The sequence below is a fragment of the Opisthorchis viverrini genome (genome assembly GCF_000715545.1).
Source record: "Opisthorchis viverrini unplaced genomic scaffold opera_v5_106, whole genome shotgun sequence".
NCBI classification, from domain to species: domain Eukaryota; kingdom Metazoa; phylum Platyhelminthes; class Trematoda; order Opisthorchiida; family Opisthorchiidae; genus Opisthorchis; species Opisthorchis viverrini.
This window is the reverse complement of record NW_008751768.1, coordinates 952,168-968,337: the sequence shown is the minus strand read 5'-3', so window position 1 is coordinate 968,337 and position 16,170 is coordinate 952,168. Positions and strand designations below refer to the sequence as shown.

General features: G+C 45.6%; 2 protein-coding genes across 2 annotated transcripts in view; one reads left to right on the top strand and one right to left on the bottom strand.

Annotated features, from left to right (window-relative positions):
- T265_13855 (hypothetical protein) overlaps nt 1-1,387 on the top strand; it is a gene marked incomplete at both ends in the record, with an annotated part of 29,533 nt that extends 28,146 nt beyond the window's left edge. The window contains one exon of the mRNA XM_009170868.1: nt 1,037-1,387. Within this exon, the coding sequence (XP_009169132.1) occupies nt 1,037-1,387 (351 nt within the window). The remainder of the gene's footprint in view (nt 1-1,036) is intronic.
- A 617-nt stretch (nt 1,388-2,004) lies between these two features.
- The window catches only part of T265_05763 (hypothetical protein), a gene marked incomplete at both ends in the record, with an annotated part of 39,940 nt that continues 25,774 nt past the window's right edge, over nt 2,005-16,170 (bottom strand). Inside the window, 4 exons of the mRNA XM_009170843.1 lie at nt 2,005-2,401; nt 8,926-9,069; nt 9,382-9,714; nt 12,951-13,172. Of these exons, the coding sequence (XP_009169107.1) occupies nt 2,195-2,401; nt 8,926-9,069; nt 9,382-9,714; nt 12,951-13,172 (906 nt within the window). The remainder of the gene's footprint in view (nt 2,402-8,925; nt 9,070-9,381; nt 9,715-12,950; nt 13,173-16,170) is intronic.

Here is a 16,170-nt window from a genome sequence, read left to right as displayed (position 1 = left end):
AGACTGATAAGACAACAACTGAAGAAGCTTTCGAAAGCACGGACTATGAATAATGGTCTTCTAAGTTCTGTACGATGATTGAAGTTTGCCAAATACGTGTACAGATATATATTACGAAGTAGTTACTTCCGCGACGAGTGTTCCATTCCTTCCTTCGACAACCTTCGGGTAGCATGGCAATTAGGCACTGAAAGAGTGCTACAGCCGAATGTTCCATTTATAGAAGCGCTCATTTCAGTTAATCAGTAACCAATGCACAGCAGTTATCCAAACGACGCTAAAACTATATAGAACCCGATCTGGTGATTGTTTTGACTTTCCTGACAGCTGAGCATGTGATTTGGATCGTAGAAATCTAGGTATGTACATTCCATCTGATAGCCTGCGTTGATTAGTGCGGCGAGTTTTGCGACGTCTACTCTTTTTATCCCGAAGAATAAAAATAGTGTTGAAAGTACATTGTAAAAGTGGCTCTTTGGGCTCAACAGGTGGATCTGATAAAATAATGAGCTACTGATAAGGTTGCTCAACAATTGGTTATTCCAACAGGAGTACAGTATGCAACGGGCACATACACCTGTTATTGATATGCACATTTTGGATTGACTCTACGAACTCAAGTGTCCTCATGACTATGGGTTCACAACTCCCGGCGTACGATTTCGATCGGGTCTTTTATCCACCTTAGTGATGGTGTGGTACGGTCAGTTGCTGATATAAAAAGTCATTCTTAACAGACGTTTGTCTTTGTATATTTTAGACAGTCCGTACACATGAGCTGCATGAGGAAGTGAAATTAAGGGATCTGCACTGAGGCCTTGTTACAGAACCATGGTCTTCGTTCCGGACATCGTCTACCCTTGTAAATTTCGTATTATCAGAAAGCACTTCGAACAGTTTATCGACAATCGGTTTCGCTGAGTAGAACTACCCTAGAACCTTTATCTGTACGGAGTAAAATCACGCCGGAATGTGCATAATTCGAAAGCTCGGTAGTTATGTTTTTATACCAACCTACATCTGTCTGTCCCTCTAGAAGGGATATGGCTTCCGAAATGTTGAACTGTCGTCTGAACTCTGCCTTGAAAGCTGCCTTCTAAGCAGCCCTATTGAAGTGCAGCACACCAGTGGTCCACGTCTAAACACCAACATCAAGGATAGATTGCCGGACCGTGATTCACCAATGGTGATTATTCATTTGTTTCCCTGTGTTCAGCAAATTATAGGGGTCGCACGACTGGTCGCCTATTCGAGGGGATTCGCGATCGCTGCTCATCCGATCGATACCAGCCACCAGATCAATCCGGTGGAATTGCGATTTACGGAATGTCACCGAATAGTCCCAAGACTATGCGCCAAAGAGCATTGGAAACAACCGAGGCGATAACTTTTCGGTCACTTGAACTATGCCGTCGTCAAAAAAAGGCATCGACCTATTAACCACAGTCCCCAACAAACAACCTGACGTAACTTCCTTGTTTCAGACCTACTGTAGAGCTTCCGGGACATTTACGATCCGGCTCCACTTACCAGAAGCCACGCTGTCGAAGCCCAATGTTCGCAAACCGTGTTTTAATATCGTGTACGCAAGGGTCTTCCCTCGTCTAGGTGATCGAACCGCAGATAGGGCACTATGTAAGTACGTTCAAATTTTGCTGCCCCAGCTTATGCAGCCTGACACCAGTGCGACATTCTTTGGATTTTGTCAGTATGATAAATTCAGAGTTCCACAACCAAAAGTGTCCGGTGCAGATAATATGTTGTATTGCGAAACAGTCCGCATATCCAAATGATGAGCTAATGTAAGCGGCAACGAAGAAAATCGTATGGGAATGGATATCCGCGCATCAGAAGGTCCCACAAATTCGCGGCAATGCACCACAAATATGGGTGACAAAAAATCAAGAAACAAAGAATTGATGGGCATAGGGAAATCACTAATGCGAACATGTGAAATTAAGCGTGACAAATTTTCGGGGCGTAAATCAACATAGGATTATGATNATCAGACTGACATCGGAATAACTATGCCTTGAAGGTCACCTCACAGGGCTAAGTTGGATTGAAATAAAAAGTTTCGAGTGTAAATCGTGACCCGAGAAGACTGAAGACGAAAACTGATATTTTGCTTTGAATGGGCACTTGATCAGATAAAATACTTATAAGAAAAACGCGAACAGAATACCGACGCGCGTTAGAAAAGATTTACGGAAGAAAAAAGCTCTGTCACATGGTCTGCTGGAGGATTTGAGGGATCCGGTACCGTTTGGCAGTGGTGCACAAAACTTATAGTGTTTTCCAAATGTCGAACAATCTCTTCGGCAGCGGCGGTAGTGGGGTTGAGCTCATCGATCAGGGCTTTCACAGTTTCAATCAACTTGTTTATTCGGTCGTCCGTGACCTTAAAAAGCAGGGAAACAGGATCGTCTCCTCAGAAGGATACAATTTTAAAGTGCACAAAAGTATCAAGTTTGATGAAATGACCCGCCCTGTTTTACCGTCGTTTCGATACTCGATTAACGGATGCTTCAATCAGGCGCTATACCTGGATGAAGTCAAGAAACAGGCGCCGACTCTATATATCACTAGTGGTCGCCGAATAAAGGAGATACACACTCATTGGACCGCACGTCGGAATCCCGGAGATGAGATTTACTGTCAAATCCGACAAGCCAGGCAGCATATTTGCCATTGGGTCACATGGTAACTAGGTAATTTGTTGAAATATTGGTAGCTCGGGTGAGTTTATTGGTTGTTGATCAGGTGGCTGTTGATCTGTTCGCCGAGCTTGGCAATTGGCTTGCAAACGTTTCGTCACCATACGAGGAGACATCATCAGTGCGTAGTTGAGTGCGCACTGATGATGTCTCCTCGTATGGTGGCGAAACGTTTGCAAGCCAATTGCCAAGCTCGGCGAACAGATCAACAACCAATGGTAACTAGCTTTCAACTGTCGGGCGTGCATAGTAGTTGTCTGTGGACCGCTCTAAAATGGGCGAATCGATCATTTAAACACCTCATGAGATATGCTTCGTACACCCTAGTCTGCCAATCTAGTGAGTCCCAAAGGGTGCAAACCTAGAAGTAGATCTAGAGCTTTCATTTCACTATCAGCTATAAAAAACGCGTACTTGTCGTACAGTGGTTGTGGCTGCCGCAGTTTCGTTCACCGATGATTTGGGGAGGGTAGGTAGGTACGCATCGAAGGCAGGAGCTGATAAATTGTGCGTACATACAGGACTGTCAAGTGGGGAGATTGGGAAGGGAGCTATACACTGAAGGCAATAGCACGAGCGCTACCCAGGTGCGACTGAAAGAGTTTTGACGTCCTCAGAGCGCTTCGACCAGGTTTCTGACCGATTTGCGCAGCAGCTTTGTAAACTCCATCATTGATGGATAAGATGATATCATGCCTAAGCCACAAATGTTTCAGGTTCACGAAAACTGTTCTAACCTTCCCATTCGGAGTCCATCGGAACAGATACGGCTGCTCAGGCAGACTAATTTGTCTACCACCTCAATCGGGTCGTTCGCAAACATGAAGTTAGAGTCCGAACCCAGCCAGTCTTGCAGTAATACTTTGCAGGTATGAAGCGCATGCCAAAACGTGGAAATTACTAACTAGGTTATCTAACATTCTTCGCACTACCACGGCGTCACAGCCAAAAAGAGATATGTCGTCTGTGTCCTCGGTATCTATAAGCGGACGCCCTGCGAGTACTTCGACCCCACACGCACCAGACTGCTAAGGTCGTTCGCAAACATGAAGTTAGAGTCCGAACCCAGCCAGTCTTGCAGTAATACTTTGCAGGTATGAAGCGCATGCCAAAACGTGAGGCGAAATTACTAGGTTATCTAACATTCTTCGCACTACCACGGCGTCACAGCCAAAAAGAGATATGTCGTCTGTGTCCTCGGTATCTATAAGCGGACGCCCTGCGAGTACTTCGACCCCACACGCACCAGACTGCTAATGAATCTTCCAGGATCATATTAATGACGAATTTGAAGAGGAAAAGTGAAAGAAGACAGCCCTGTCTGACACCACTTAATGTGGTAAACCCAAAAGAGAAATTCCTGAATACCTTCACACATCCGCGGAAGTTTGGTGCCCTAAGGAAGGTTAGGAATTTATGCCGGACACCTTTGCTCCACAGACACTGTCATAGTGTCTGGCGATACACAGTCAAAGGAAGCATTCAGATCGAGGAATACAACCAGTGTTGGTAGCTGGAAGCAACGTTGCTGTTCCATAATCTGTCGGAGGGTGAAGATATGATAGATATGCAGGACGGAACCCAGCTTAGTTTTCACGGATCTTCTCCCTGTGTTCAGTCAACCGTTGAAGGATACGTACAGCTACCAGACTGATTCCACGGTGGCTTTCACACAGCGTCCATGTGCCTTTTTTGAAAACAAGGATAACTATCGACATGCCCTATTATGTAGGCACTTTTTCCTCACTCCTTATTCTACGCCTACTTTGAAGAGGGCTGGATAAAGACCGTCCGGTCCTGATACCCTGTCACGTTTCAGTACAGGTATTTAATAATTTATTTCTTCTCCCACTGAATCGCCAACTATTCCTACTTCTTTTACGTCTACTTTCGTTTCCACACTATTTATGGCTAGTTTTCTATTACTCTAGTCTACTTCGCCCACACTCTACTACACTTATTAAGCAAGAATGAGTGAACACAAAACACACCGATACGGAGCAAGACATTTGATAAACCTTGAAAATTCAAAAATAACGAATAAATGAGTGAACAGAGACTCGAACAATCAAGTTCTTGCTTTCCACACAGAAGCAACAGGGAACATGCGCCGGTGGAGGACCGATTCGTAAGTGGGAAATAGTAGTTCATATCCACCCATCCAGGAACGTTTTTCCATTTACACAATGTGTAAATGGAAATTTCCGCATTCTTTATGTTTAGCAAGTCCACACCTACTATATCCATTTTACATGAGTAAGCTCCCGGTGGATGTATGATATCGAAGTCATCATCATCACTGTCAGCTGTAATAACCGCGTACTTGTCGTACAGTGTTTGGAGCTGCCACTGTTTCGTTCACCGATGATTCAGAAGGCGAGTAGGTAGCTGCGCATTGGAGGCGGGAGCTGATAAATTAGTGCGTGAATACAGCACTGTACGTGGATTGTTAAGTGGGGGGATTGGGAAGGGAGCTATACACTGAAGGCAATAGCACGAGCGCTACCCAGGTGCGACTGAAAGAGTTTTGACGTCCTCAGAGCGCTTCGACCAGGTTTCTGACCGATTTGCGCAGCAGCTTTGTAAACTCCATCATTGATGGATAAGATGATATCATGCCTAAGCCACAAATGTTTCAGGTTCACGAAAACTGTTCTAACCTTCCCATTCGGAGTCCATCGGAACAGATACGGCTGCTCAGGCAGACTAATTTGTCTACCACCTCAATCGGGTCGTTCGCAAACATGAAGTTAGAGTCCGAACCCAGCCAGTCTTGCAGTAATACTTTGCAGGTATGAAGCGCATGCCAAAACGTGAGGCGAAATTACTAGGTTATCTAACATTCTTCGCACTACCACGGCGTCACAGCCAAAAAGAGATATGTCGTCTGTGTCCTCGGTATCTATAAGCGGACGCCCTGCGAGTACTTCGACCCCACACGCACCAGACTGCTAATGAATCTTCCAGGATCATATTAATGACGAATTTGAAGAGGAAAAGTGAAAGAAGACAGCCCTGTCTGACACCACTTAATGTGGTAAACCCAAAAGAGAAATTCCTGAATACCTTCACACATCCGCGGAAGTTTGGTGCCCTAAGGAAGGTTAGGAATTTATGCCGGACACCTTTGCTCCACAGACACTGTCATAGTGTCTGGCGATACACAGTCAAAGGAAGCATTCAGATCGAGGAATACAACCAGTGTTGGTAGCTGGAAGCAACGTTGCTGTTCCATAATCTGTCGGAGGGTGAAGATATGATAGATATGCAGGACGGAACCCAGCTTAGTTTTCACGGATCTTCTCCCTGTGTTCAGTCAACCGTTGAAGGATACGTACAGCTACCAGACTGATTCCACGGTGGCTTTCACACAGCGTCCATGTGCCTTTTTTGAAAACAAGGATAACTATCGACATGCCCTATTATGTAGGCACTTTTTCCTCACTCCTTATTCTACGCCTACTTTGAAGAGGGCTGGATAAAGACCGTCCGGTCCTGATACCCTGTCACGTTTCAGTACAGGTATTTAATAATTTATTTCTTCTCCCGACGGGCGATCAATGTTTACATTCCATTCGCCTGTATGCACTATCCCTACAGGCTGTGCTGCAGGAAGCCGGCTAAACTTTTCTTCGAATTGTTCAACCCATCTTTCCAGTCGACAATTTTTCGAGTGAAGTAATGAGCCATCTTTTTCACTTATCGTTCCGCTGACCGTTGCTTTCCTAAGACCAGTCGGTCGCATCAGTTTATATAGGACACGTTTTTCCCGTAGCAAAAGCCTTCTCCATCTCTCGGTCATTCCTTAGACTCTTCAATTTTTGGGATTTACGTGCGCCGCCGTACTCGTTGCCTGCTGGTATGGCTTTCCAGGCATGGATCATGGATAGCGATCTCGTCGTCATCCAGCGGTCTTTTTTTCGAGTAGGAGAGGTCGGACAGACAGCAGTGAACGCCGCTAACATAGCTCGTTTGACAATTCGCTACGCTTCATCCATGTGCTCGCTGCCATAAGAGAATTGGTTTACTGCGGAGAGTTGTTGCGCTTGCTCAGATCGATACTGTTGAGCCATCGTCGTTATTCGAAGACAGTGGATTGGCATGCTTCTTGTTAATTTGTGAGAGCCTGAAGTGAAGCGAACTGTAAGGGGTGCACGCACTATGGCGTGATCGGAATCAAGTGATGTGCCCCAGAGGGAGCGGCAGTCTTGAATTATGGCTCTCCAACGGTAGCTGATGGCCACGTGGTCCAACTGAGTCCACGGTTGATTTGTAGTTGGCGGCCCCCAGGTTGCACGATGCAGACGCTTATGCTGAAAGTCCGTACTTGCAGGAACCAGTTCCTGGTCAGCACACAACTGGAGGAGTCGATCTCCGTTGTCTGTGCGGTGGACATCGACTCCGACAGCGCACGCAAGCCCCTCAAATGCAAAAAGTGAAGGGTCGAAGGAAACATCAAAGGCTTTTGTGGCTGTTGAAAGCCCAGGAGTTGGAGAAGGTTTCTGCACCCGCAAACAACCATGCCCTATACCAATTGATACGACCGACTGGCCCTAAGAAGTACCCGCACTAAAATGGGAGAAGGCATCGAAACCGGATGGTTTGTATCCAGCCTTCTCCGCAGAAGGCCGAGTACCCTGGTGACCCATCTGATATGGAGTGAAGAAAAACTCAGCAGGATGAGGCACGCCGATGATTATTCAAACAGCCTGCGCGGTAGCTGTGTGAAAACCACCATGGCATCACTCTGGTAGCTGCGGAATCGAAAGTGGTCTCTGCACTTGAAGACTGACTGAAACAGAGAGAGACAGATCCGTAACCCTCTGACATTCCGGAACAGCGACACCATTTTCAGCAACCGACATTCATGGCTTGAAAGCTACCTTCGACCGTAAGACAGTCTGGCAATGTTTATGGACTAAGGGTATTCCCCGTAAGCATCTGATCCTCCTTAAGGCGCTGTACACCGACTCCGGGGACATGTGAAGGTCTACGGGAAGCTCTGATCAAGTGGTGTCCGACGGGGCTGTCCTCTTTCACCTTCCCTCTTCAGTTTCGTCACTGATATGATTACGGAAGACTCATTCCTAGGCTCTAATGCATGTAGGATCGAAGTGGTGCCAGGGTATTCGCTTGTAGATATCGAGTACGCAGACGAAATAGCTCTCCTTGGATCTGAAGTCGTGAAGCAAACAATATTACATAATCTAAATAATTCTGCCTCACGGTTTGGCATGCGCTTCACACGTACAAAGTGTAAAGTACTACTGCAAGACTGGGTGGGCTCGAGCCCTGACCCCATGCTTCCGAATAAGCCGATTGAGGTAGCAGACAAATTTGTTTGCCTGGGCAGCTGGATCAGTCCAGCGGTCTCGCGAGAGATGACTCTCCATCCGGATTTGGAATGCCAGATTGGCTTCCGTGAACCTGCATCTTTTGCGGTGTAGGTGTGACACTGGCTTATCTGCCAAGCGTCGAGTTTATAATGCTGCGGTGCGGAAACCTGACCGCTGCGCGATCAGAAAGTCAAAAGACTTACAGTTTGACCATCGATGTCTTTGGATCATTGCCCGAGTCTGGTGGGAGCACTGGATCTGCAATGCTGAAGTACGTCTGATGGTTTTCGTGAGAGATAACTCACCCTTGATAGATGAACTAATCACACTGCATAGGTTGCACTGGCTTGGATATGTGATCCGTATACCCGTTAGTCGACTTCCTCGAAGGGTTCTTTCCGCATAACCACGTGAAAGGGGGAAGCTAGTATGAAGTATGGGAGCCAGTAATAGCAAACACATGCGTTGGTCATTGTCTCCTCCCTGGATGGGGATCTCGAGACGGGACAGATCAATCGTTGGAGATATTGTGAGACATGGCCCAGTCGAACCCTCAATAGCGCTAACGCATGCGACCAATGCGCAGCTCTCTCCCGATCTCACCAGCGAAATGTCCACCGACACCACTGTATTTACGCATCAATTATATCAGCTACGAACTCCAATGCGTAGCTATCTAGCCCCCCTCCAAACCAATGGCGAACGAAACTGTGGCAGCAAGAACCACTGTAGGGCAACTTGTGCAAAGCATCAGTAGCATGTGGGAGACGAATCAACTTGATACAGAGACTACTAGCAGAGAGCATCGGACTAATCTGCGTTGAATCAAAGTAACTTACCAAATATAACAGTATTGGGGAGAAAGAACTCACCTCAAGGCAATTTTGTAGTCTCAAGCTGATAGCATGGTTAAGAATGTTCATGAATAACTGCGCCTTTACTGTGGTGTCCATACAGTCCTGAGCAAGACGAGCGGCTCGGTCCAAGCAGGCCAAGGCGGCCGTCCCATCACGCAGCTGGAATGGAACGGGGATAGAATAGGTGGCCTTGTGACCCTAGGTTGGATACAACGTATCTGAAACTGCCAGCTGGGGGCAAATACACACTAGTGGTACAAGTTTTGGAGGGACAGAGTCACACACGAGTGGTGTCCATATTCGATAACAACAAGGATAATAATAAAACAGATAATAGCAACAGAAATAATAATATCACGATGATTTATCTCAAAGTGATTAATTCGAATACAGACAATGTTCCCAAAAAAGATGCGTAAATATATCGGTTAACGGACTAGTTGGAATATGGCAAGATTTAAAACGACTTACAACTTTCAAATCGGACTCTGATAACTGTTCCAAGCATTCCCGAACTGTCTCCGTCTTTACAGGCTTTTCGGTTAGACTGACCATGACGCTTGGTTTGACATTTTGACGCATTAATATTGGGAGTGGCCAGTACAAATGCGCAGACGCAGCGACAGCTCGGCTCTGGTCATGTTTTCGAAGCAAGTGAGCAGCTGCCCGAGAGCACTGCGTCCGCAGGGTGTTACGATTATCATCGGTGAAACATCGCAACTGGCATAAAGTGCTGGTGATCAAACTCATTGAATCGATTTGAGCTCGGGCTTCTGATACCCCTTCTTCGTATAAAGTAAGTGCCTGAAAATAAAATTCAGGTCAAGCGAATGCAACAGTGTGCTAAATTATGAATAACCAAGGTAGGTGTCCTATTCTGCACACAAGGTTGCTGAAAACTCTTGAACAGCTCATGACTGATTTCGTCATTCTTGGGGCTCATCAGGTAGGGAGTCTCGGGCTTATCTGCCAAGCGTCGAGGTTATAATGCTGCGGTGCGGAAACCTGACCGCTGCGCGATCAGAAAGTCAAAAGACTTACAGTTTGACCATCGATGTCTTTGGATCATTGCCCGAGTCTGGTGGGAGCACTGGATCTGCAATGCTGAAGTACGTCTGATGGTTTTCGTGAGAGATAACTCACCCTTGATAGATGAACTAATCACACTGCATAGGTTGCACTGGCTTGGATATGTGATCCGTATACCCGTTAGTCGACTTCCTCGAAGGGTTCTTTCCGCATAACCACGTGAAAGGGGGAAGCTAGTATGAAGTATGGGAGCCAGTAATAGCAAACACATGCGTTGGTCATTGTCTCCTCCCTGGATGGGGATCTCGAGACGGGACAGATCAATCGTTGGAGATATTGTGAGACATGGCCCAGTCGAACCCTCAATAGCGCTAACGCATGCGACCAATGCGCAGCTCTCTCCCGATCTCACCAGCGAAATGTCCACCGACACCACTGTATTTACGCATCAATTATATCAGCTACGAACTCCAATGCGTAGCTATCTAGCCCCCCTCCAAACCAATGGCGAACGAAACTGTGGCAGCAAGAACCACTGTAGGGCAACTTGTGCAAAGCATCAGTAGCATGTGGGAGACGAATCAACTTGATACAGAGACTACTAGCAGAGAGCATCGGACTAATCTGCGTTGAATCAAAGTAACTTACCAAATATAACAGTATTGGGGAGAAAGAACTCACCTCAAGGCAATTTTGTAGTCTCAAGCTGATAGCATGGTTAAGAATGTTCATGAATAACTGCGCCTTTACTGTGGTGTCCATACAGTCCTGAGCAAGACGAGCGGCTCGGTCCAAGCAGGCCAAGGCGGCCGTCCCATCACGCAGCTGGAATGGAACGGGGATAGAATAGGTGGCCTTGTGACCCTAGGTTGGATACAACGTATCTGAAACTGCCAGCTGGGGGCAAATACACACTAGTGGTACAAGTTTTGGAGGGACAGAGTCACACACGAGTGGTGTCCATATTCGATAACAACAAGGATAATAATAAAACAGATAATAGCAACAGAAATAATAATATCACGATGATTTATCTCAAAGTGATTAATTCGAATACAGACAATGTTCCCAAAAAAGATGCGTAAATATATCGGTTAACGGACTAGTTGGAATATGGCAAGATTTAAAACGACTTACAACTTTCAAATCGGACTCTGATAACTGTTCCAAGCATTCCCGAACTGTCTCCGTCTTTACAGGCTTTTCGGTTAGACTGACCATGACGCTTGGTTTGACATTTTGACGCATTAATATTGGGAGTGGCCAGTACAAATGCGCAGACGCAGCGACAGCTCGGCTCTGGTCATGTTTTCGAAGCAAGTGAGCAGCTGCCCGAGAGCACTGCGTCCGCAGGGTGTTACGATTATAATCGGTGAAACATCGCAACTGGCATAAAGTGCTGGTGATCAAACTCATTGAATCGATTTGAGCTCGGGCTTCTGATACCCTTCTTCGTATAAAAGTAAGTGCCTGAAAATAAAATTCAGGTCAAGCGAATGCAACAGTGTGCTAAATTATGAATAACCAAGGTAGGTGTCCTATTCTGCACACAAGGTTGCTGAAAACTCTTGAACAGCTCATGACTGATTTCGTCATTCTTGGGGCTCATCAGGTAGGGAGTCTCGAAATACACTCATTTACACATCAATTTGGTCTATACAGGAGACTCAGCTGAATCTATCATTTACGATGTTCTTCAAATGAGTGTGCTACATGAAGGCCGCCTCGTGTTTCAGTTGGCACCGTATTCGAGATATTGCATTACCTTTTCTTAAATGAAACTTTTCATAAGGTTACTGCACATTCAACTGAATATCGTAAACGCGACATTCAACTGGGATGAAATCGAGTCTTCCGTAAAATCCAAACTGGTGTACAAACGAGTGTATTTCGTGAAGATGTGTATCCTCCGTGACCCTCAGTCACATTTCGTGGGTGGATCGCTTTGCTTGTATAGGCGGGAAACTCTGTGTATGAAGTTATCAGCGCTCATATCACTGTTATGTAAACTCACAGCCAAATAGACGGATTGCGATCAGCCTGTTTTAGCAATGCTATCATTTGGAACGGCCAAACACTGGACGCATTACTCTATCAGCTTCAAAACGGTAAACAAACACGGTGTGCAAACGAATCCCAGAAGCTATGCACAAGGTAAGTATTGTGGCTTTGCACAACCAAACACAAACCGTCAAAAACAGAGATAGAGGAATTCAATCAATCCACTCTCTTGTTACCACAACTAAAAAATGCCACGACCGTGCACAATTCACTGTAGAATGAAAATTCCGGTTGGACGTTACCTATTTTCAGCGATTTTCAGAATGTCCATCGTAATTTTAACGTAGCGGTCGATAAAAGTTGTTTCCTGTGGGGTTAAACGCTCATTTGCGAACTGAGGCTGGGTTAAGTTGGGGCTCAAACGACTGGGTTCCAAACCAGAAAAACTGGTGAAACTTTCATTACATCAAATGACATTTTGTCAGAAGTGCCCTTTTCTGTATGATGCGCTGAAAGTAATCACTTCTCACGAGTGGGTCACATATTTTTTTAACATTTCTATTACCACTAACTAGTGCATCACATCCGAATACGACTGACTAGGGCTAATAAATTTCTTAGGTGTAACAATCCATCGCATTCAGAGCAACATGCTTATCTGTTCGCATAATGAAGTAGGACTGGCGAAAATTTACCGACAGTAAACATTTCACGGGTCAATCCACTACAGTTGGTACGTCTAACAAGTGTTAGCTCAGCACAAATGCAAAGAGATTATGCACGCAAGTTTCCGTGATCAATGTACGGTTGGATGAGGTCATACGTTACATCGAGAAATAACCGACTCACGACCGATGACTGCATCAGAACCCTAAGACAAGGCATTCTATCGGACTGATGAACCGTACCTACGGTTTTCTACTACGCTGTCGCGCTAATGGGCTGACAAGTCTGCAAGAAAGACTACAACGTTCAACAGATACAAACAAAACTCCCAGACCGCCACTTACCTGGGAAACGAATTCATAGGTCATTGATTCACGTTTAGAAAATTCCACTCGGTCGATGACAAGTGAGGCTTGGAGGAACAAGCGGAGAGCTATTTCTGGGGCGTCGGTGGCCACCAAACAGGTAATGCATCGGTGGACAAATGATACAACCTTGTGAACAGCGTCATCCCAATCGCCTTGTTTATCTTCCAGCTCTGAGTAGGCTTGAATAAGTTGGAGACCCTAAGAAAAGTCACAAAGTTGAAAATCCACAAACGTTTCCAAAGGTCGGCTCCCAAAGTCTTCTACTCAGCATAGGAAAAGATTTTCCTTCAGATAATTATTAACTGAGATTTTGTTTAGCACACAGGGATACAAATTTATTGACTAGTCTGCAATTCTCACGTGTCTATCAGTAGAATGTGTATTGAACAATTCTGACACATTTCCAAAGGGATAATAGCTTTTCCCGAATGACACGTGCAGTGAGACGAAAGTTGTAAAACCTCGCCTCAAATGGACAAGTCTTAAAAGCATCTCTTTTCACCCTACTTTGAAGATCTTTCCTTTTCTCAATTTGCAGGAATTACAGGAATTCCGATTCGTCTTTCCAGGAGAATTCCCTTGAATTCTTCAACCTGATGCACGGTCAGAGTGGCCCAAGGGATAGTCGGTAAATATTACTTGAGTGAAAAATGTGCAAACAAACCAAGGTATAGATGGTAGAAAACCACATACGAAGTTAAGCGATGATGTATGCCCACGTGTTTTCCAGTCGCCAAGTTCGTCAAAAATAATGAATGGTATACAAAGTGTTTGCCGCTGATCCCACAAACATCCGACTACACCAAGTGACCACAAGTTTAAACAGTCGAAAAACTTGTAATTGTAACAACTAAGGGATAAATGGAAACGCTTGGCTGAAGTGAAATATGAATAAATAATAAATCATTCAGGTATAACACTCTTCCGGTGCCTAGCTGCCATGTCACCCGAAGGAAGCACGAGGGTTGGGATAGTGCCACGTTGCCCAAGCCCAGACAGGAGAAATCGAGATGCAGAGGTTGGTTTCGAACTACGGACCTTTCCGTTCACGCTCTAACCGCTGAGCCGTCTCGCCCCGCCGGTACGTCAAAGCCATAGTGTTAACCAAAAGATGGACGAGGGCTGAGATACTACTAGAATGCCCAAGCCTAAATAGGAGAAGTCGAGGTGCAGACGTTCGGTTGGAACCACGGACTTTCTGGTCAGTAAATTTGCGCTCTAACAACTGAGGCGTTTTGAGGTTGGCTGAAGCGGCACGTCACAGACAAGAATTAAACTGCAAGCATGTCATCATCATGACAGCATAACATCAGTGTTCAACTCTGATATTCCATCACCTTAGCAGGCATATACAAACCAGCAGTGGAAAGGTAAGCTACCCCACAACATCCAGAGGGAATTTAGATTGGGTGGCGACAAAAAATGAGATTCAACTCCGCTACATAATACGCCCCAATTTAGTTAACAAAACTAGTCGCCCATAAACGAAGTTGTTTACAATCGAAAATCCACTGCGTAACTTGGAAATACGGTACTCAAGAGATAACAAATCATCTGTTGCGGGATCTTGAGACGGAAATCACGCCAACCTCTCTTCAGTTAGTGGCTCTTGCTGAACAGCGCATAAGTCCGTATGAGCGAAGTGCCAAAAGTGGTTCGATTAGTGCATGGCTGCCATTATGTAACCGTCTCCAGTACAAGCCTCGGACTGTGCGTATGTAAACAATGTATGTACACAATTACTAACGTTCGTTTCTGGAAAGTAATTACACGCAATGGGGCCTGGTTTATAAAGGCCCAATTGTTGCAGACGAAAACCCAGTCCTATAAAGCCCAGTGTTTATTCTTTTTACATAGAATGATTCCAGCGACACACCTCTTAGGATTTATCTTACGTTAACCCTAACCATTGCAAAGCACTTTCGTTTCGTTAAAAATCCATCAACCATATACATCACGAACACACACTACTAATGGCACCATAAATATAGATGAAACATGCAAGTGCTTTTCCTGGAGTGAAGGTTACTGACCAGTGGCTACATCATGATCACAAGTTGTGACGTGCGTAGAAGCATAGTGACGCCACCTTCTGGTGAAAACTTGGTAGGTAGTGAAAAGGGATTTCCCTCAGTCCCATTGAATTCCCGTCGGTTTGGGTCATAATTCGTATGCTGCTTGTCAAAAATGGCTGACAATGGTGGTATTATGAGATTAATGTTCGCTGACTGCAGAAAATTCCTTCGAAAGCTTGATCACTTACAACGGAGGTTGAAATTTTGAATAACCAAGGAGAAGATACTTCGTGATATGTTTGTTCCACTATCTGGGGTTGTGAAGTCAACACAAGCAAGACAAAGAATAATGACTGTAGCGTGGACAAGTATTGGTTGCATGCATTTGGGCGCTAATAATTTAGGGTTCAGCTTTCGCCACAACACTTGGACGAGGTTTGCCAATGCCAGGAAGGTCAATGGGGGGCAGATAGATCAAGAGCAGCGAGACTCCGTGCTACGAGGTGTCTGAGGGTAAAGTCGTACGGCCCTCAGTGACAGAAGTGGGAAGACAGTAAGGTATTTACCATGAGTAACCAGGATGTCCATATTCATCCAAACAAACAGTTTAGCTGGCCTGCTGCCGTCTCTCTGGATAAGAACACCAAGGCGGGACGCATCAAAGGTTGGAGACATCGTGAGATGTGGATCAGTCACGCGCCCAATGATGCTCATGCATCCGACCTGTTGCTTGCCATGCACAGCCCCAACCCCATCACCTTAACAAAAGTCCACCAAACCACCTCCAATACATGGCTTTCTATCCCACCTCTCCGAGCCATCAGAGAGTAGAACTGAGTCCCACAACACCTGCACGACAATTACACGGCTCTCACAGTTGATGATGATGAATTCATTGATTATATAGTCACATCTGAACTAAAAACGTGGGCGAACTCTGGACCGTTTGGTTCAAAGTAGCTGTTTCCTGATAGTTCTGCTAGGAAACCGTTCCTAGACTGCGCCCTGATCCGTGTTACATAACGGTCCAACTCTGTAGAACAAGAACTGACCAGGAAACGCCTGTTCACCGCCGGTGCAGATCAACTGTCACCAAGAAACTGGACCTTACGGTGGTGTGACGGTATATGTACTTTCGCGACACATTGAGCTACACTGGGGGGGGGTATCCGTGTGACAGT